The 22,732-nt window shown below is 40.9% G+C and overlaps 2 protein-coding genes across 2 annotated transcripts in view; one reads left to right on the top strand and one right to left on the bottom strand.

Moving 5' to 3' along the window:
- Positions 1 to 2,144, bottom strand: part of LOC139731324 (uncharacterized) — a 65,415-nt gene extending 63,271 nt beyond the window's left edge. The window contains exon 1 of the mRNA XM_071642213.1: positions 1,667 to 2,144. Within this exon, the coding sequence (XP_071498314.1) occupies positions 1,667 to 2,063 (397 nt within the window). The 5' untranslated portion in view covers positions 2,064 to 2,144. The remainder of the gene's footprint in view (positions 1 to 1,666) is intronic.
- A 2,273-nt stretch (positions 2,145 to 4,417) lies between these two features.
- Positions 4,418 to 22,166, top strand: LOC139731291 (hypoxia-inducible factor 1-alpha inhibitor-like). The gene is made up of 8 exons (XM_071642178.1): positions 4,418 to 4,582; positions 12,770 to 13,014; positions 15,588 to 15,736; positions 16,274 to 16,419; positions 17,889 to 17,995; positions 19,987 to 20,050; positions 20,923 to 21,033; positions 21,755 to 22,166. Exons 1-8 carry the CDS (start codon positions 4,418 to 4,420, stop codon positions 21,827 to 21,829), a joined length of 1,062 nt encoding a protein of 353 aa, XP_071498279.1. The 3' UTR covers positions 21,830 to 22,166.
- The last annotated feature ends 566 nt before the right edge of the window (positions 22,167 to 22,732 follow it).

The raw sequence follows: 22,732 nt of genomic DNA, 5'->3' as shown, positions 1-22,732 counted from the left end.
GGGCTACCAAAGAATGAACTGTACTGTGGATCACATGAATCAGCCACATTCTTGACATACATGTACTACACTGGACATTTAGTATCTGAAATAATTTATTAATCCTGATCAGCAACAAGACTTGACTGGCTTTCACAAAAAAGTGATTTTTTTTCCCCCCACGTATAGACAGCGAAAACGCCAGATTGACAGTGGGATTATCCACTAGTGAGTATTTAGAGCAGAACTAGTGAGTATTTAGAGCAGAACTGCTACTTCCTCATACACCAAACACTGTTGGATAAACAACATGGAGTTCCAAACAAACATAACAAGAAAGTGAAAAATGTGGTACTCCTACATGATACTGTTGAGAGGGGTTTGAGGGTTGTATTGGTGTAATATTATAATTGGGCTTCCAACCATGGGCCGGTATCTGTGCAGCGGGGTGTGACAGTAGGGGGTCGCCTTTCACAACACGACCCTGTATCCAAGGAGGGCAAGACCTAGTCACCCATAGGTGATGCCTCGTGCCTGGAATGCCACGGAAACCAAGAAGATTATTGGGCCTGTCAGATTGGCAGATTGTGGGTTACTGCAGGTTAAGGGTTTCAGGAGCTCCTCAGGGATGTAGCAAACTATCCTCCCAAAAGGACAGAACTATTCGACAGGCTGATCTTGTTCCCCTGCTGCTTTTTAAGTATTCAGACTTTTTAGGACTGGGATATTCATTTCGTAATAGTCCTGATTGTTCTTCAAAATGTTTGCTTTCACCAAACTGTAATTTCATCTTCTTGATGTCTCTGCCATTTTTATTCCTTTTAGTATTATCATAAAGCTCACCGATACCATACATTTGTACTTCAGTCAATTGTCATAGCTCCATGGTCCTGTATGGCGCTATAACAAATTTCAATTTTCATTCAATACTAAAGAGAAACATTCTGTTTCATTAAAATCTGGCTGTACTACAATGTTTTGAATTGCACAGAATTCAATAAATGGGTTGCATTTTTTTTTTTTTTTTTTTTGGGGGGGGGGGGGGGGGGTGCCCGGTGTTTTTACGAATATGCCGTGACAGAGATGCAGATTCATATTCATTTGCAATCATTAAAACAAAGTAGGAAAAATTTCCTTCAGTCCCCTGCCTCAACTAATTTCGCCAGCCACCCTACACTACCCTACCCTTCTTCTTACTACCTAACTTACACAAGGATGCACATATACACATGCACTATCCTTGGCAAGTGGTGGGGTATGGGGTGGGGGGGGGGGGGGGAGGGCAATGGAAGTCTTACCCACAGTAGGGAGGGGAGGGCAATGGAAGTCTTTATACCCACAGTAGGGAATGTAAAATCTAGCATCAAACATTACAGCTCTTGTATTGCTGTTTTGTTTTGTCGGGGGGTTTTTTGCTTTCTTTCCAAAAGTTATCCCTTCTTCTAATGTCAAATCCTACATTACAACCCGATACGGCGATGGCATTTTATAGCATGTACAAAAATCAATTCTTTATCCCGGACAGTAATTTAATTTCTACCGTCACTCCTTCTTCTGCAATGCTCTGGTATTCAGAACTTTCAAAATCTTCCTAGAAGAGGTGCAGACAGACGTCTGCAGACGTTTTAGCAGACAGAATATGGCACAACACGCAAGTTGCAGAAGCATGTATCACACAATTTCTCACCTAGGTTGGAGATCATGAAGTTCCGTGGAGGCTTGAGAACTCTTCTGGCATAAGCCGACCTCAAACAATCCAGCTGCTGTTCCGTTCCCTTCACAAAAATAGTCCAAGGTTCAAAACTTCCCAAGTAAGATATCCCTCGAATGCTGTCGGCCAGAGGCTTATTCCATACACTGTGCTTGTTTTCTCGCTGCAATTCTTTGAAAAGCTCCTTGCCATTTCTGGCCGTATGCCGGTGATGTGCGGTGTTGGACGAAGCATCGGTCTCTCCGCCCGCCGAGGGTTTGGGCGGGACTGGTGAGAAGATGATGGCTATCGAGTCAGGCGCTATTGTCACATTTTTACTCACTTGTTTGCGGTCTCTGGTGGGCGTTTTCTGAGTAGTTGGATACGAATTCATGATGTCTCAGCGTCTCTAACTAGTAATGGCGTAGAGAAGTCATTTGAAAACAACAATAACGCAAGAGAACATTCAGGTACTCAAACTTTTAGCAGCATCCCGTATGGAGTGACTATCTATCTTATCTTGCCACGCTCAGCGCGCTTGTTTTGTTTCATTCACAAGCGAGCGAGCCGAGCGACTAGCTAGCTACGAGCTCGGTGCCTTGTATCGATATATCGGTACGGTTCCCTTCAGTTCTTAGGGCACACGCTTAGCAGCGATCGCCCACTACGTGTAAACGCACTGATGAGTTGCGAGTATGAACAGTCCCATCTGATACTAGTATGCGATCGACCGCAAGCTCTTGATTGTTGCCGAGGGATGCGCGAGTGGAATGGCTTACCATAGAATGGGTACGTGGCGAACGAGTGCGTACCCTCGATCCCGCGCGTGCTCGTGTCCGTGCGTGCTGCACGACCTAGGGGGTTTAACAGCCGCAAGAAAGTTGCAATCAATTGCAACTCCACAAAATCTATTGCAAATCCTGCAATTAAATGCAAAGAAAGATGCAATCGATTGCAAATCAATTGCAACTTTGCAATAGATCTATCTATTGCAAACTAAGTTTGTAATAGAAACTCGACTTTTTTGCAACACCCCACTATAGAAAAGGGATATTTGATTGAAGGGGTGCTACTCTTTATTCGGACGTGTCCTTGATTTCTCTGTAAGGATTTCGGTCATAAAAGTTCAAACTGCGACTGAAACTCATGCTGTGCAGTGGTAGACACTTGGCACATCTTGTTCCAGATCAAGGGCACAGTTTTAGTATTTGACTCCTTTTTGGGTCTGAAACATGGCCGGTGCCACACTTTCAGAAGGGGGGGGCACTTTTGGTGCCACTTCCGGGTTTCATCGGCCAACAAGCAACAAAAACAAAAACAAAAACAAAAAGGGTCTTCAGGTGCTTCAGCCCAACTTTGGCATGGTGCCACTTCCGGGTTCCGGGTTTCTTCAGCTGAGAGAAAGAGACCATTCCGTTGTATGGTGCAAAAAAGTGCCCCGGCCCCCTGATTCCGCCGGCCCTGTGAAAAGAAATGTGAATGTTTCTGGGCTCCATCATTTTGCCCGGCCAAAGATACCAAAATAACACAATGTCATAAGATCTCAATAGTTTAATTTGGTTGAAAAGGGTAAATTTCTAAGCAAAAATACAAAATAAAATCTGCGGGGTTTTGATATGCTTTCCTTCCTGTATCGAGAGACAACTGGGACAAGATCATTAGCACAAAACAAAGAAACAAAATAGAGTGAGGACTGCCACAATGGAGTTCTTATTCTTAGTTTCTAATTGCGTCTTCTGATTCATCGTTTTACCGTGATCATATAAACCCGCTTCTGTTCTGTTGTATCTCTGCTATCGGTTATTGCGCGTGTTAGGTATTTTTGAAATGAGACTCTCTAAGAATTGTAAGTGAAAACAACTTATCAAAGAAAGAAGAATGAGATATTGGTCAATTTCCAAAGTTCTGTGTCCCTTGTAACACGAGTCACTCACATTACTCCTCTCATCACAAAATTTCATTACAATGTATGTATCGTCGTTGAGTATAGGCCTATTGTGTGGAAGATTTGTCAGGCAGAGAGAAAGTCTATTGTAAGATGGAAATAGACACCCTACATGTTAGGGGTACTTGCATGAAGAATGAAAAGGAAGTCATAATTGCTGAAAGTAACAGGGGAATGTACAAGTAGGCCATATAGTTGTAATAGTGCAAAAACACGATGTTGTATAGCTGTTTCAGTTATGTGTTGACATATAGTGTATGCTGTTTTATCGCCATCGATATGGATTATCACTGATTTTTTGAGTTATTATTAGTTATAATGATTTATACTAATGTCAATAATGAACATACAAAAAAATCGTCTATCACAATGTTTTTGTTATCATATTTTATGATAGGCCTATATTGATGATGACCATCATTGTAATCTTCACCATCACCATCACCGTCACCGTCACCGTCACCGTCACCGTCACCGTCACCGTCACCATCACCATCACCATCACCATCACCATATCATCATCATCATCATCATCATCACCACCACCACCACCACCACCATCATCATCATCATCATCATCATCATCATCATCATCACTAACATCGTCGTTGTACAGTGTATAAATTGAAAAGAAGGGAAAGAAAGGAAAAGGAAGACGTGAGGGCGTTTTCACTACGCGCTGGCACTGGCGCTGGCAAAGCCCGAAACTTCTCGACAAAACTTTCTACTGGAAAAGGCCACCGAAAAGGCTCATGCGTACTAGTATGTGCTAGAGCGCCATCAGCGTTGTGTTTACAAACAACATGGCGTCGTCTGCAAGTGAATGCGGAACTTCGAACCCTCAAAAAAACGGGACAGATAGTTCCGATTTAGATCCTTCCCAGTTCAGAAAGTATACATTCCCGACAGAACAAATTCCAAGGCTTGATGTGTCAGACCCCAAGATTGAAGAGTATGTAGCAGAAGGAGTAAGTATGATTACTATGCTCGTATATAATTGACAATCTTGAGTGTGTTGATGTCTGTGCGTTATCTATGACGTACAATGTGTGTTGGAGTGAAGCTGAAAGTCGCAGCTACGCTACCTAGCTAGGTAGGTGTCGTGTCATTAGTGCAGCAGGATTTCCCGCAAGTGTTTGCCCGTGTCAGCCGCCTGTGGCTGGCCTACGTGATCGCGTGATAACCCGCTGACGCACTAGAGCCGAATTTGGACAGAAGCCAAGTTCACAATTACCCATGCTTCATAAGGTCATACACAACTTCTACCATGTCAACTCAACTGTCTTGTTGTTTGTAAGACTAAAACTGAGTAACACCCTAGCTAGAACAGCAACTTGCCATAATTTCAAGGGTCCTCTCCTGCCTTCACTTTTCTAGTTCTACATGTTAAATAAAATGTTCTATTTTCATTTTTGCCATTGTACATGTCTAACACAGTTATATCATTTTACATTTACAGACCACAGTTAGTTTGATAAGTGATATTCATTTCAAATGTAATTGCAGTAGGCCCTACCACTAGTTCCATGCTGACAGTCTGGAAAGACGTGAGGTCCGGAATAGATATACCAGATCATATCTTGACACTGAACAGTAGTAGGCCCCTAGATTATATCTAGAAAACTTCTTTAGTTACATGTTAGACTTGGAACACATCAAGATCAAGCCCTACTCGAGTAAATTCTTGGTGGTCCACTGAGCGCAAGCTCTGTCATGACTTATGTGCATGTGAACCTGACTATACTCCTATCTCGGCAGTCTTTATATCGCTTTGTTGATTATCACTTTCTGCAAAAATACATGAGAGATAGGGTCTGGCAGATATTAATCATATTCTTAGTGACAACTGTATTATTATTATTATTAACTGATTTAAACAGAAAGGTGGAATTGAAAAGAGTATCTCTCGCAGCATTGTCAATTGTTGACAGCCTTCTCTAGAAGGTTTTACAAAGATTTTTCTTTGTTGCATTTTGTGTTCGGGTCATAAATTATTGTTTCACAACAGTGATGTTGCCTTTTTACCGTATATCAATAGAGCCAATACATGATTGTGGACATACACCTATTGCACATAATGTTTTCAAAGTAGATCTATGCAATAGTATGGTTTGTTTGTGGACAGATTCATACACTTTTAAAATAGGTTTCCAGTTTCAGTACTTCATAATCTAGAGGCTGTACCACTGATAGTTTAACGTACTGTATGAGCCATGTATTATTAGCCATCAATACCTGTAGTCTGTTCATGTTGCAGGGTAACTGTGACCAGCCATTGTAGGATTTCGGATCTGGTAAGGAGTAGTATTGCAGTTAAATTTGTTCTTATATACTAAAAAATGTGTCAGTTTGAATACTTACCAATGTACGCTGGTATTCCAATTATTGACAAGAGGAGTCGCGGGACGTTATTAGTCCGTTAATAGTCAATTTCTGTCTATATCGATGACTTTAAGTGATTCGGTCAACAGGGATCTCTGAGATCGACATATGCTCATGAAGACGGGATTTGAAACCTCTGCGCTTGCGCCAGTCGGTAGCACTGTAGCCTTTTTGAACAGGCACTCTTGCTGCGCGACATTGTGTGGCGCCCTATCACTCGCTGGGAGCTGGTGTGGGCGCGTTTCACTCGCCACGACACAGCGCACAGCAAAAGGGCCTGGTTCAAAGACTAAAATCATCATGACTCTCCTGCGTTATTCATATCGCCAATGCGTAAAGTGCCACGCAGAGGTTGCATCGAAAACCAAAGAATGAATGGGAGGTACATGTATATGTAGATGATCTCGTAGAAAAATGTTTTTAAATTCAAGACTGCATGGGATAAATGTAGAAATTATCAAGTGAATGTTTCGTGTGAATAAGGTAAGAAACGTACGTACATTATAAAAGTAAGCATTTTGTTGGTAAATTGTGACCCTGCACCTCAAAACAAACAAAAAGTCGCCAGACATGAATTTCTAGTTAAAAGACCATATTCTGAAAGAGCAGACTTTAAGCTTTAAAATGATGTATAACTCAATCAAATGGACTCTCCTAACCTATCTAAATATTGGAAAGAAAGCACAAACTCAGGAAAAGTGTGAACTGAGAAAAGAGGCTCTGAAGTGCAGTGCCTATTTAAGCGCTTAATCTTTACCAAACCGTGCTGGCTGTGTGATGAATGGGACAAAAAACAGGAAGTAAACCACCGGAGTAACAACAATGAAGGGATTATCAGATTAAACAGAAATTAAGCATGCCTCATTAACACATTCTGTCCATAATTAATGCCAACTTTCAAAGCAGTAGCACTATCCTTTCAAAAGTTATTAGAGTTGAAAGTGAAGAGTGTGGACAAGGTTTTTCAGAAATGAAAAAGGGATTCTAAAGACACACCTAATCACACTATTCTACCAAAAATGTTCGAGATAAACTGCTAAAAAACACACTTTCCTGCCCATTTTATGATACCAAATTTTAGCATGATGTAAAAGAAGACCCGCTCTTTCAGAAAATATGACCCGCGACAACGGTTTCAGGCAAAAGTCGCAGGAGCACATTCCCTCCTAGGCGGGGTACAAAGATTTTGACCATTATTTTTGTCGATTTAGGTTTTTTGCAGAAATCAAATCTTTGATATGTTTTCTACATCTACACTAAATTTCATAGCATAAGACGAAGTTTTTCCTATCGAAAATGGAATTTCAAGCACCCTATGTTGGATCGCACTCGTCAGTTTCGAGCTTCTTTCGAACACCGCGCCAATATCCTCAGCGTTGCTACGGCGCAGGGTCTCGCATGCGATTGGCTGGTGCGTCGCATACATTTACATAATTCGGCTTTCGGAGACACCAGTTGCAGCGTTTGGGGAATGCTTTGTCCACGCGTGCATGATTACATGCTCCATTGTTCTTGCTATAGTGGTTTATATACGCTTGCTCTAAGGTAGTGCGTGCTCTTCGTTTGGCTTTCTATCTAAACTATTTTACCGCAATGTTCGACATCGGAAGTGAAACAAAAATCATGAAGCATGACATAATCGTGTGAAAAGAAAACTAAATATTCTCAAATTTGTCTACTTGTACATGAAGTAAAAATTATGACAGCAAACTGACTCAGTGGAAGGTAGATGAGAGGAAAGGAGCGGTCACATGTAACCAATTATATTCAAATACTACACGTCACGATCGCACCAAACTAACAAGTCTTGTTTGTTTGTTTGTTTGTTTTAATTTAATTAGCACCACCGAACAAAGCAACACATGCATGTCTTGTAAAAGCAAAACAAACAGGAAGCGTGACCCTTGCCAGCACTAGCAATTTTCTGCCTTCAAAAGGCACCACAATAAAAACGTGATTTGTAAATGTGTGGATTCGCCACCTCTCCTGTTACATGCAAACGGCCATGGCATGTGGATGCCATTGCGTAATGCGTGCACCATGTACATTGTACATGTACACCATACGTGCAATTACCGTATTCGCCATCTTGAAAGACGTACTGGTAAACAAACCCGAGCGATATGCATTGTTTTTACGGCTCCATACGCTGAGCTCCGAGGAAGGTGCCCGGAAAATTTGACTCTCTCAGTGAGCCAATCAGAAGGCGATGTGGTTGCTAGAGGCGGAGCTTAACATCGATTGGCATCATCGTACGGATGGGTGATTCTCCCCTCGCATCGCCGCTCGGACATTGTCTTTGAGAAAGAGGTGAATCTTCAAAGCCTGTTTTCTCGCAATTTTGTCAGGCTAACAACTTTATAAAAAGTGCATTTTATTTCTCTTCTATGCCCACTTATGGTGCCGAAGAATACAAGTGTTTTATATCAATGCAAAGGTTAGGAAATGGGCAATGAGATTCCGTGAAAAACAGAATTTTCAAAATTTCCGACTTTTGCCTGAAACCGTTGTCGCCGGTCACATATGAAAAAGTCAAGTTCGGCTAGCTTGACCCATTTCACTTATTTTCAGTCCTCGCGCAAAATCAGTGTGTGCGACTTTTTGTTTGTTTTGAGGTGCACGGTCACAATTAACAGGGTTCGAAATTGGCGATGGTCCGCTGGCCATTGGCCACCCAAAATCACGTCGGACTAGCTAAAAATCATAAAATTCTGAAGTTACTAGTCCGTCTGGCTAGCCAAAATATTGCTTCAGTGTCAAAATTGATTCTAAGTAGTCCGCCTGGCTAGTTAAAAAAAAAGTTAAGTGCGACCCCTGAATTATGAAACTTGTAGTTGCACGAAAGTTTGTGTTGCTTTTCCACTTACAGAGATAGCACTCTTTTGACTCAGGGCGTTCCCACAATATAACTGTGTATAAGGAGTGCCCTGGGGTTAGTTGCAGGATACTTATGCATATGCAAGGGAGGTCTGAGGTAAAGCACATGCATATTGATGCAAATTAATGAAATATATACATAATTTTTCTTATGCTTTAGTTTTATTTTGTCAGTGTGCCTTGCAAGAAATACACAACACATAGTGGGGGGGGGGGGGGGGGGGCGCTGTGGCATAGTGGATAAGACTCCTGACTCCCAATACCGAACTATGGAATGCTACATTTTCCTTCATAATGTGTTGACACTCATATGTCATGACAATTTTTCTGAAATACTGGAGATATGAATTCTGGGAGAGCAGACATTTTGATCACAGATTGTAATAGATTGTAATGTTGCAACCTTGACAATTGAGACAGCCGCTAGTACAAAGAAATTAAAAGATCAATGTTCAAGCTTTGTCATGGCTGAGTTGGCATGCATGCGACTGATAATGTTTGCCTACTGAAATGTACGTGTAGAATGAACTACGAGATGTCAAAGGGTCACTTTATATCAACACATTTGTGCTATCAGCTTCCTTTTCTCTTGGCTGTGTCCCGTTCATGCCAAGAAGCAAATTGTATGTGTTGTGGGAGTGTTACATGGTGCTTGACACGGGTACAGAATCAGTCTTGCAGACTTGAAGTCCTGAGGTGCACTGATGATAAATTATGAGGCTGCTTGCCCTCAGCAAAGTTCACCACAATGAACAGTGTTTACATACCTAAAGTACAGTACATTTGTATCTTTATATTGTTGTATTCAAATTTACTACAAGAACCATTTGAAAGAGATAAATGGAATTGTTTAGGCCAACTAAAACGCAAGAATCTAATTCACCAAGCAACTAATGAAAGCGAGTAGGATGAAGATGGCAACTAGAGCTCTGAGATGTATACCTAACACAGAATGATGAAAACAAAAACAAACAAACAAACAAACAACAACAACAACAACAAAAAGATGTGGGGATGCAGTGAATGAACACATCTGAATATGAAAGGAATGAAGGTGATGAGAAAAATAGTGTAGAGGTCAAGTGGGAATAGATGACAACCTAGCGACCTATACAAACTGAATTAATACTAAACCAAAAACTAAAAAAAAAAAAAAAAATCATCTTTAAAAGCTGTCTTACAGTATCTTCTTTACATTTGCATATTCTTGTATACATTGCAATTCTGCAAATACTATATATGTCATTCAGTAAGTTTTTGGCAGACATTTAGAAAAAGAGATAAACTGCCATTTTGGTGTAATGAGGAAACAGCCAGACAATGTTCTCTTCCATACCTGTGGCCCTGTGTATGGTTAGAGGTCCTCACCTTGTAACATGGTATGGTAAAAGAGAAGATATGCTCAGGTATCCAACATTCACAGCAGGCAGTGTTACAGGTATTCCAAGGATTTATCTTACCTAATGTGGAGGAAAAATGTCAAGGTTCCAGGGTTGTTTGTTTGTTTGTTTTGCTGTTGTTGTTTATGTGTGTGTAAGATTGGCCAAAGTGTCATGCAGTACAAAATATATTATCTGAATGCAACTAACATGTTGTATGTATGACATCCCCGTACATTATACATTTCATGGACAATAAAAGCTAACTCAATCATGTTTTAACTTTGCATATCCATGGCTAATTGTTTTGTTTTGTGTTTTTCTTTATTGTAAGATTTAAGGTCTGGCCAAAACGAACAATAATGGGGTCGGACTTGTTCTCAGCTCCGGTGTTCCCAGCAGGGGCCCTCCTGGGAAGCCTGTGGGCATTGATGAGGGGTATGGTGCGCATAGCTTCTTCCACCGGAATTTTTAATAGCGTAGCAAAAGTAGAGAAGCACTCACCGTAGACATCCTCCGGTGTGGAATTGGGTTTCCCGTAGATTAGGAGATTCAATTTACGTTCGTGAATTTCAAAAAGTGTGAACTTCTCATCCAGTTCGTCTTTAACTTTCTCCAGTTTTTTTATCACGTCAGGGATTCGGTTGCTTCCAATATCTCCAATCCGATTTGAGGCATCGTTAACAGTTTTTTTGATACCAGACATTTCGGATTTCAGAGTGTAGACATCAGATAGGAGAGTGTCCAACTTCGAATTGAGCTGGGCGTTGTTTGCTTCAGTAGCCGTTTTCATACTGGTTATCAGTACAGCCAGGTCGCTATTAGATGGCGCCGCGGGCGTGTCCGAGACTGAAGACGCATGGTCGAGTTCCGGGTATGGGGCGGCTTCGCTGTCACTGATTGTGTCAACTGAAGTGTCACTCAAGGGGGCATTTCGTCCTACAGATTTACCCGTTTTATTTCCAATTTTTGCGCGGGTATTCATGTTGATAACTGGTCCTTTTCTGAATGATGATATTTGCAGGTTAATTATAATGCAGTTCGTTGATACAGCACCTCATGAAATGGTAGCGAAAAAGGTAGTTAGGAGAAAATTCTGGGAGCTCACATTAGCTGCGTCCGTCTAGTCCGACATGCTTAACATTCTAAATATTTAAGCCTTAAATGCATTTAAAAGGTATCATTAATCAAGCTAAATGCCAATGACTATGACAATAGTAACATATGAAGGAGAAAGGAGGTAACACATATGCTCTGTTTAAGATAGGATGTTACAAATTATTAAATACAGACATTTCGAAGACTGCTGTGTGACCTGCTTATTCTTTTCTCTATTTTTCTTCAGTACAGTACAGAGTAGGGATCAGAGGGCTTGTGATGGTCTGTCATTTCATATCATTTCAAATCTCTGTCATTCCATCCAAAGCCCTCCCTACCCCCACTACCCCCACACGCTCGTACATGTATCCACCTTCCCACAATATACAATGTAACTTTACTACTTCAGACAAGTTGAGATTGCATTATCCAGGCTGTTATGAATCAGCCAGTTGCTGAAGCATGTCATTGCAAAGATCAAGTCCTTTTTCTCTGTCAGTGTGTAGCAGATAGTTCCATCTTCAGGATGTCATTAGTTCGATATCAACTTCAATGTCACAGCAGCCGTAACAGCTGTATACATGTCTTGTGGTCATCACATCTATTGATCATCATAAAAATGTACCTGTCACATTACGTAGTGAGGATTGCTCGCTGCCAGCTTTATATGACGGTTTTCATGCATCAAGAGATGAAGAACCAAGCACTAATGATGTGTGGTATTGTAGAGTTGGTATGGACTGCAAAAATGTTTTGCTTGTGCTTGAGAATATCATCATGGACTGTAAATTTAGATCTGTGATATGTGTAAATGTACATTCATGTTATCGATTAACAAGATCACAAGTCCTCTCTATTGTCCACTGTCATTATTTTGCATCAATGTTGCTTTAGTAGCTCTTTTTCAAAGTTTCAGGGAAGAAGGTGTCTCCTCTATATAGTGACCACATAGAAATTGCAAGAGCATGGGACTTTGTTTTATAATTTTCATGTAGAGCAGTTAAACAAATATGTGATGCATAAGTTGGATACCCTAGGGCCCGAATTCACGAAGGTGGTACAAATGAAACCATGGTTTAAACCATTGACAAAAACCGTGGAGCGCCAAGTGTCGCATGGAATATTTCGTCACAAAATCAGTCATTTTGTAGATGAAATTATTATTTTGTAACAAAATGACAACATTTTGTAACTTAATGAACATTTCGTGCACGAAATGGTCATTTTGTTGACGAAATGATCAATTTCGTAACGAAATATTCCGTGCGACACTTGGCGCTCCATGGTTTTTGTCCATGGTTTAAACCATGGTTTCATTTGTACCACCTTTGTGAATTCGGGCCTATATGTCTATTTTATTCAAAAGTTGACAAATTTTTCACACATCCTGTAAACAAATAAAACTCTTTATCTTCACAGAGACCAGTGGTTATAACAGGTAGCAACCTGGTTCAGACGGCACTCAAGTGGGATCTGAACTATCTGGAGAAAAACCTTGGTGATGGCAAGTTCAATGTGTACATCTCCAAGAACCACAAGTTCATGTACTACGACAACAAGAAGTTGAACAAGGAGCAGAAGTTTTCACCAAAGTCTCGGCTGACGGAAATGACATTTCCAGACTTTATGAAACTGCTGGAGAAGAGTGATGGCAAGACGGACAAGTGAGTCAAACCAGAGAGTGAATGTTCGCTCCATGCTTTCTGTGTGTGCCACGTTCCGTCAGCCGCAACTCAGTCGACGGTGTGTCAGCTTTGCATATTTTGCTCATATATGCACAACCACACATAAACCGATAGGACTGATAAATCTCAACATTCCATGGCTTATTGAAAGGTCATAACCATAGCTTTGTTGTAAGATTTACATCACAGAAAAGCTTGCTATTTTCTGTACACCTTTGCTGTACTGTATTTCTAGTAGTAATGCTAAATGGCCTTGAAAAACAATGTTTTGTGAGAGCGCTCATGCATTGCAGGCTCAGTATAATGTGGCACATTGTACCCTGGGGTTTACACCATTGCACGCAACAGTTAAAGAGACAGGGCTCTAGTTCTGTAATTGGTATTGTCCAAAATGCTATGCTTATGCCTCGACCATGAAGTGTTGCCAGTGGCGTTATGTTTTCAGGTTGTCCATCTGTCTGTCCCGCCTGTAATTGATCTTGTGGATGACATAATTTAACTCTTTGTGTGCCACGCTTGCATGCCCGACTCGGTCGACGGCGTGCCAAGTTCGCATATTCTGCTCAAACCCACAAACCTGCCCAAACCGATCAATAAATCGTCAAATGCCACAGTATTCCTCTCACATGTAGCTTGCATTTTATGTGGTGATTGACTCTCAAACAGCGTTCCCTAGTGGATTTGCGAGTAAATTCTGAGTTTCAGTCACTGTTTTGTGTGCAAATGTCATGCCTCTATAATAATGCAGCTACTGGTCATTTGGAAGGAAAACAATCATAGATTTGTCATGCAGTGTATATCAAAGCAAAGTTTAGGAAATTCTCTATAATTTTGCTCATTCATGTTGTGGGTAACAAAATTTTATAAAAGTTAGGTAGATTTGAACAACGAAATGCTTTCCAAAACACGACTATGTCATAGTCAATAATGTGGCACACATGGAGTCTACACCTTGGCACATAAGAGTTAACAGAATCGTTTGGCGCATCCAGATGAAGTCCACACATTTCATGTAGTTTTATACATGTGCAGTTTCATATTTGTGGGATAAGATGTGATTGACAAAATTCTGACATGCCAATCTTGTGAGTTTTTAGCTCACCTGAGCCAAAGGCTCAGGTGAGCTATTGCGATCGCCCTTCGTCCGGCGTCCGTCGTGCGTCGTGCGTCGTCCGTCGTCCGTCGTCCGTCGTCCGTCGTCCGTCGTGCGTCGTCCGTCGTGCGTCGTGCGTAAACTTTTTACATTTTCATCTTCTTCTTGAAAACCCCAAGACCGATTTTCATCAAACTTGGCAGGTAGCATCCCTAGGGGGTTAGGAACTCAATTTGTTAAAATGGGCACCATGCCCCACCCAGGGGGCCCCCAGGGGGGCCCAAACCCCCCAAAATTAAGGAATCTGTAAAAATCTTCTTCTCTAGAACCAGAAGTGATAGAGCTAAGTTAATACTATGAGTTAGTACATTGATGACTGTAGTTTCAAGTTTGTTCATGGCAGAATCAGGGGTGCCCCCCTTGGGACCCAGGGGAGGGGGGTGGGGAGGGGTTCTAATGGGGCCTAAATTGTACATTTTCATCTTCATCTTAAGAATCCCATGACCCATTTTCACCAAACTTGGCAGCTAGCATCCCTAGGGGGTTAGGAACCCAATTTGTTAAAATGGGCACCATGCCCCACCCAGGGGGCCCCAGGGGGCCCAAACCCCCCAAAATTAAGGAATCTGTAAAAATCTTCTTCTCTAGAACCATAAGTGATAGAGCTAAGTTAATACTATGAGTTTGTGCATTAATGACTGTAGTTTCAAGTTTGTTCATGGCAGAATCAGGGGTGCCCCCCTTGGGACCCAGGGGAGGGGGGTGAGGAGGGATCCTAATGGGGCCTAAATTGTACATTTTTATCTTCTTGAGAACCCCATGACCCATTTTCACCAAACTTGGCAGGTAGCATCCCTAAGGGGTTAGGATCTCAATTTGTTAAAATGGGCACCATGCCCCACCCAGGGGTCCCCCAGGGGCCCACACCCCCAAAATGAAGGAATCTTTTAAAATCTTCTCTAGTATCAGAAGTTATAGAGCTAAGATAATACTATGAGTGAGTACATTAATGACTGTAGTTTCAAGTTTGTTCATAGGAGATCCAGGGGTGCCCCTCGGGGAGGGGGGGGGGGGGGGGTGGTTGGGAAGGTCCAAATGGGGGCCTAAATTGTACATTTTCATCTTCTTCCTGAAAACCTCATGATGGATTTTCGTCAAACTTGGCAAGTAGCATCCCTAGGGGATCAGGATCACAATTTATCAAAATGAGCACCATGCCCCACCCAGAGGGCCCCAGGGGCCCCAATCCCCCCAAATTAAGGAATCTTTTAAAAAATGGGACCTTATTGTACATTTTCATCTTCTACTTGAGAGTGCCTGGTCAAATTTTGGTAGAGCTGTGAATAATTTAGATTAGTGACTGCGTGAAAGGTGAACTTGCGATACTCAGGTGAGCGCTAGACCCGCGGGTCTCTTGTTATTTTCTTGTGATCACCATTTTGTTGTTTTTGACTGCCAGGATATACTTACAGCAGGCACTGAATGACACAGTAGGCCCCAACATTGTGGAGGACTTTGTGAGGTTCAGCTGGCAATGGGTGACGGGCTACCAGAAGAGGAACAGCTGGGGGCCACTCACTTCCAACTTACTCCTCATCTCAATGGAAGGTGAGATACTTTCCTCCACAAGCTTCTCTTCTTTCATCTCCTTTCAGTTCCTATGTGTGCTTCTGCTATGATGAGACAAAACTCTTCATGATGAACTGCCATTTGTGTACATGTAACCTCCACAAATAGTAGAGGAACCTTTGATTTTGCTGTCAAAGTGACAAGTGCTTGCTCTTTGTGCAATATCTTTTCTCTGAAATATTCACAAGTTAAAGACCCTGATATGCAGTGAGGTGCTAGTTATTTCTTGGGTTACTCTTTACTTTTGAACTCTCTGAAGTTTAAAATGAAAGATGAATAACTCTGACAGAAAAGATAAAAAAGAAAGAAAAAAAAAGTGAGAACAGTGACCTTTAAATGATAGAATGTATGTTTCATGCAAATAACCCTTTTTGATTTTTTTTTCTTTCGTAGATCAGTTCATCATGTTTCTTTCAAGGGGTTTATTAAGACAGATATTAAGTGCATTTATCTTTTTCCCAATCTCTCACCATACATTTTTTTTTCTCTCTCTCTCTGTTTCCCACCATGATATAGGCAATGTGACACCAGCACACTATGATGAACAAGAGAACTTTTTTGCTCAGGTCAAAGGTTACAAACGCTTCATCATGTTCCCACCCAGCCAGTTTGGATGCATGTACCCCTATCCAGTCCACCATCCCTGTGATCGGCAGAGCCAGGTAAGGGTCTTTCTCGTCATACGTCTCAGCCTGTCATAGATGCATACACAAAAATCTTTGCCAGATTTCCTGCGTTGTGGAGTACTAGTGGTATCTCGCCAGTGATGATATACAAGGGGGAAATGGATTGTAGATTTTTGACTACAGAACAAGCTTAGTTGGTGGGATGGTTTGTATGTGTACACAACAATCACATATGAATTGAATGTGGACTTTTTATGGTCTGATATATCACAGATTATCTTCACCCCCGGACTGGCAATTCAATTTAAAGAAAACATTGTAAAACAAGGAATGTTCACATGCATTTTAATTTCGCAAATATCGCGAGCGGCAACATTCGCGAAATTAAAATGCACACGAGAGTTCTTGCCTACACAATATCCATTGGATGCCAGTGGTATGTCGCGAAAATTTCATGCTCTGAGAAAGGCCGTCGGCTCCAATTTGCGAAATTTTCATGCCGCGAATATATCATGTTTTACAGTGCACTTGATGTTCAGCGATGTTTCATCATACTTCTAAGTCAGTAGTTCAAATGGTAACTCACACAGGCATGTTCATCGATTTAGGGGGAAAAAAGTCAATATTATACAAAGAAGTAGCTTCTTTGAGAACTTTTGCACATATGGGCCCATACATTGTATGTGTTCCTAACCTTCTGATTCTAGACCCCTCTTATTAAAAGTGCCTCTTAACCCTTTGAAGGCTAGTCCAGATTTTACTTGTTCAGGTGTCCGTGGTGTAGCTACTTGGAATTGGTATGTTCATTGTTTGATATAGAGGTACCAAGTCCAGATAATATTATGTGTAAGTACACGCAAGAGAAACATTAGTCTTGGAGACTGGATTTGTCATTCATGGAGTAGCTTTATTTCTTGAGTTTAAAGTTCGAACTCAAGACTCCAAAAGTTTACAAGCACAAGTTGCCTTCGCAATGGTGTCAGAGAGCATTCTGAAAGTGGCATTCTCCCATGGTGGATGTTGAATCAGAGCTCCTTTCATTCTCCAAAAGTGTATCAAAACACTGGAAGAACCTTCTAGTCAAGCACATGGAGAATAGAGCTTATGATTGGCTAAAACTGCTTGTCAATTACAGTTGTTATGACTACAAGAGGAGTGGCAATCAGACAGGTCTTACTGTACTGGGTTTATTGGAAATAGATGAGGGAGGATATGGCTTTCATCTTCTCAGTAGTTTTTATGGATTTGGTGAGCGAATTGGGAGTGTAGGGAGGACCAATGATTGAGTTACTTACACCTGAAGAACAGAGAGGATGAAAGTCTTATTGTTCTGTCAGAGTAAACTTTAAAGATTTATAGGAGGGTGACTTGTTGTAAGATGAAGAGGGCATTCAATTCTCTTCTTGAAGCAAGTTAAATTGAATAAGATGGATCTGTCTTTATATTAATCATTACATATAACAATAGCAATATCTGCTCATCATCAATTGGTATGCATACCCTAGGTGGACTTTGACAAACCAGACTTCAAGAGATTCCCCAGATTCAGAGAAGCCAAGGCTGTAGAGGCGGTGGTTGGTCCTGGTGATGTCATCTACATTCCCATGTACTGGTGAGTCCGTCAGAAATATGTCATCTATTGAGATCTGTAAGGATGTTTAACCCATAGATTTTGCAAAAGCATTAATACCCTTCTACTTCTCAGCTGGTTACAATTTTCTTCTGTATTCTATAAAATCCCTGTTTTCTTTGATGCCTAACAGACTACAGCGGGTAACATGCAACTGTATGTTTTCCCCCAATTTCAAATAACGAATTGCAGTACTGTTCCTGGGTATTGTTTTCCATCCCCCCCCCCAAAAAAAAAGTATAAGCATTGAAGATCGACATAAAACTTAACAGAAAGTGCCTTTCAAATTTCCCCTTCATATTTCGTATGAATATTGCATCTGTTATTGGTGAGGCTTTTGTTTAAATTCTAGCTTATTATCAAACATTTGAAAGAGAGTGATAAAGGTACCTTTTGCATTTCATCTTGCTTACAGTAGAATGCATTTTAGATGTCTTGAAGTTAGGCCAAGATAAAGATATTGATTCCCTTACATAAATGGTTAAGGGGATATCTCAATGAGCTGCGAATGTTTGCGAGCATAGCGAATTCTAGGGAATTTCAGGGTTTGTTAACAGTTGTAATCAAATTTATAAACAAGTGCAATCAAATTCGCAAACAGGTTTCATTGTTGTAAACGCTTTTTGTTGTCACAAAGAAATTTTGAACATGTTCAAAATTTCTTTGGGACAAGAAAAACTGTTTGCGAATTTGATTGCAACTGTCAATGAACCCTGGCAAAACCTAAAATTCCCCAGAACTGGCTGTGTTCCCAAACATACGCCGCTCAGTGAGATGCCCCCTTTATTGTCCCCGCGGAACGAGTTCGAGCAGGGGACTATGAAACGGGCTCCGTACGTGTGTGTGTCCGTGTGTCCGTCCGTCCGTCCGTCCGTGTGTCCGTGTGTGCGTCCGTGTGTGATCAAAATCTTCAATTTGCTACTTCTCTGTCATTTATGAGCCAATTTTGATTCTGTTTGCTTTATATGATAGCACTACATGGGAGCTTTGAAACTTCTACACAGAATTTCAGTCGTGACCTTTGACCTTGACCTTTGACCTATATTGTACATTTTGCTACAAAATGCTACTCCTTCGCCATTTCTAACCCGATTTCGATTCCGTTTGCTTTATGTGATGGCACTAGGTGAGGGCTTCAAAACTTCTACACAGAATTTTGACCTTTGACTTCTTTGACCTTTGACCTTGATTTTTGACCTGTATTGTACATTTTGCTACAAAATGCTACTCCTTCGCCATTTCTAACCCGATTTCGATTCCGTTTGCTTTATATGATGGCACTAGGTGAGGGCTTCAAAACTTCTACACAGAATTTTGACCTTTGACTTCTTTGACCTTTGACCTTGATTTTTTGACCTGTATTGTTCATTTTGCTACAAAATGCTACTCCTTCGCCATTTCTAACCCGATTTCACTTCCGTTTGCTTTATGTGATGGCACTAGGTGAGGGCTTCAAAACTTCTACACAGAATTTTGACCTTTGACTTCTTTGACCTCTGACCTTGATTTTTGACCTATATTGTACATTGGCTACAAAATGCTACTCCTTCGCCATTTCTAACCCGATTTCGATTCTGTTTCCTTTATGTGATGGCACTAGGTGAGGGCTTCAAAACTTTTACACAGAATTTTGACCTTTGACTTCTTTGACCTTTGACCTTGATTTTTTACCTATATTGTACATTTTGCTACTAAATGCTACTTCCGGCGGGGACATATATTACGCACCGCGTAATTTCTACTTTTCCTTGTTACTTATGCATTGAGGAATTCAGATGGCATCATGTCAACACATAAAGTATGATAATGCCATGACTGCATGAAACAAGAAATGATATCTGAAACCTTTCATTTACTCAACCCTTTTTGTGCCAGTGACCTTAGATAGTCTGTATAATGCTTTGAGGTTTACTGTCCCATTTCCACTCAAAACACACTAAGGGTTAATGTACCTCTTTGTGGTTTCTCCATAGGTGGCATCATGTGGAATCCATCCTTCATGGTGGTGTCACCATCTCAGTCACTTTCTGGTTCAAGGTGGGTTAAACTTTATTACATTCTTCGGGCACTGCAACATCAGTACCTAAATGCCTATCAAATCAGTGTCAGCTGCATTTTAATTACCACAATTACCTTTAATTCTAAAACTCTGTACCCAGTATAACCGGTTTATAGATATTCAAATGCTGAAGTCTGAAAGTCATCCCAGTCTCCTTTAAGATAGCTGTAAACTCTGAGGCCCGAATTCATGAAGGTGGTGCAATCTTTGTCCATGGTTTAAACCATGGACAAAAGCCGTAGTTTTGTATGGGGCGCCAAGTGTCGCATGGCTGATTTTGTTACAAAATTAGCCATTTCATCGATGAAATGACTGATTTTGTATCGAAATTGGCCAAGCAACACTTGGCGCCCCATATGTTTGTCCATGGTTTAAACCATGGACAAAGATTGTACCACCTTCGTGAATTCATGCCTGAAAGTCCCTTTGTCTAGAGTCTGATCTTGTGAAGCTTGACATGCTCCTTCTGTAATGGCACACAAACAGGCACCTTGTTTGGCTGTACCTTATTCACTTGGCTCTACCTTATTCATTTGGCTCTACCTTATTCACTTGGCTCTATTATGAACCATACTAACTTTGACAGTTTATTAAAAAAAAATCTATATATAATTTACTACTTCTACTACTTGTTCTCTTCTTTGTCATTAGTGCCCTGTTGCACAAAAATTGAGATCAAACATAAGTCAGAAAATCAAACATAAGTCTCTGAAAACTCAATTCTCAGTAGCTGATACCTGAGTTATGTTTGATTATCTGAGTTCTGTTTGATTGCATCATTTTATGCAACAGAGCCCAGGTCATTGTAAAAACAAAAAATGTCTAATACACTGCTGTTTTTATGGTGCAGGCTGGAGCAACTCCAAAGCAAGTTGAGTATCCACTGACGGCCCAACAGAAGGTCTCCATCACAAGAAACATCGAGAAGATGCTGGGAGAGGTCCTCAAGGATCCTAATGAGGTTTGTCAATTTAATGGTCCTTTCTCAGAAGTCCTTGTTAGGGTTGTATGTTGGTTAAGCACTTGTCAGGGAGGTTGGTCAGTTGTGTCTACCAGCTGCTCAGTTTTTAGGGTACCATTTGACTTTTCAGAGTGGGTACTCATTCCTCAAGGATAATGTTAAAAACTGCCCAACATCTGTACCCCTTACTAAAGAATCCTGAAGATACACTCACTTCTTGAAGAAACAAGTGAGATATTTCTAATGCACTTTCACTCCTTAAGGATCAGTGTTGTGGTGTTACTCTAGAATTCTAGTAGGGGGTGCCAAGGAGTTGCAAACTGCTCTGGGATCCCGTTGAGATTTGTGTGGTAGGTGCTCATGCAATGCTGTACTCGGTACAAGTACTCATTAGTTTTTGTACTAGTGGTGGGCATTCGTTTTGCTTTGTTTTTTATAACTAAGCATGTTTAGTAGTGCACATTATTTTTGTGTTTTCATAACTAGTGTATTCATTAGTGCTCATTCAGTTTGTTGTGTGTTGTATATCGACCAGCAGTGTGTGTTCAACAAATCCTTGTATTAGTAGTACATGTTGTATACTCAAATTTTTTTTCATGGTCGGCAATTTGCAAAAGTTCCATCCTGCAAAAAGAAAGAAAAAAAGAGTCTCATGTTCAGATTGCTGGTTTTAGAGTGAATATCAATGGTATTGGTCTCTTCCTGTCCCTTGTTCCCACAGGTTGGACCCCTCCTCCATCTCATCGTTGATGGTCGCTATATCGATGAAGTAGACCCCATGCCCCCTACCAGCTAGCACCGGTAGTAAATGCCTACCTCAGTCATATCCCCACCCTCTCCCCATGGGGGGCTAAGGGTGAGATCCTGTGTCAACTGTCTCTCACGGACCTGCTGTGCTGGTTAATGGTATGCGGGTGTTATCTGATTTGGGTGAGATTTCCTCCAGTTCTTGCAATGTTGGTGATGATTTACGAATCGAAAGAATGAACCTTGCTTGCATAGAGAGATTTGCATGATTTAGGTGACGGATTATAAGCAGTGCATCAGTCCAAATGAAACTCTCAATGCTCTGTAGGCCTATGATGTTTCCCGTAAATTGTCCCCCACAGCACTGGAGTATATTCATGTATGTTTATAGAGAAGCTTTGTCTATGTAGATTTGTTTTTTTTTAATCACAAGAATTGCTGGACCGCTAGCAGTCAGTCGTAAATTCCAACAAGATTGTCAGATCTATCTATTACTTGGTTGAGATGAGGATAGTGTACAGTTGTGAGAGAATGTTGCCTGTTTTGCAGAAAACAACAAAGATATATTAGCAAAAGCAACAACCAAGAACTAGTCTTGAGGAGTTAAAATGATATTCACTTCATGTATTTTTGCAGGCTTTATGTTTTCCTCATACATGTTTATCTCTACTTCTACGTTGTGCACTTTTAATAATCGTAAACATGAACAAGAACATTTTTTTCTTAAGTATGTATACACTCTACACAGTTGCTTGCATATCATAGGCCAAATGGCATATGACAACTGTGAGATTCTATCCTTGACAACTTTCTCTTTAAAAGCATTTCTCAGAATTTATATTCAATGATTATTTGCACGATAAGAACTACTGTAATTTATGATAATTGCAGGTGGGGACAATAAAAAAAAACAGCTTTCTAGTTTATACATCATATACAATGATGTTTCAAC

Source organism: Diadema antillarum, unplaced genomic scaffold (assembly GCF_040938485.1).
Source record: "Diadema antillarum isolate AM-2024a unplaced genomic scaffold, OU_Dant_1.0 seq00000368_RagTag, whole genome shotgun sequence".
In the NCBI taxonomy this organism is placed as follows: domain Eukaryota; kingdom Metazoa; phylum Echinodermata; class Echinoidea; order Diadematoida; family Diadematidae; genus Diadema; species Diadema antillarum.
This window is presented reverse-complemented; position numbering and strand designations above follow the sequence as displayed.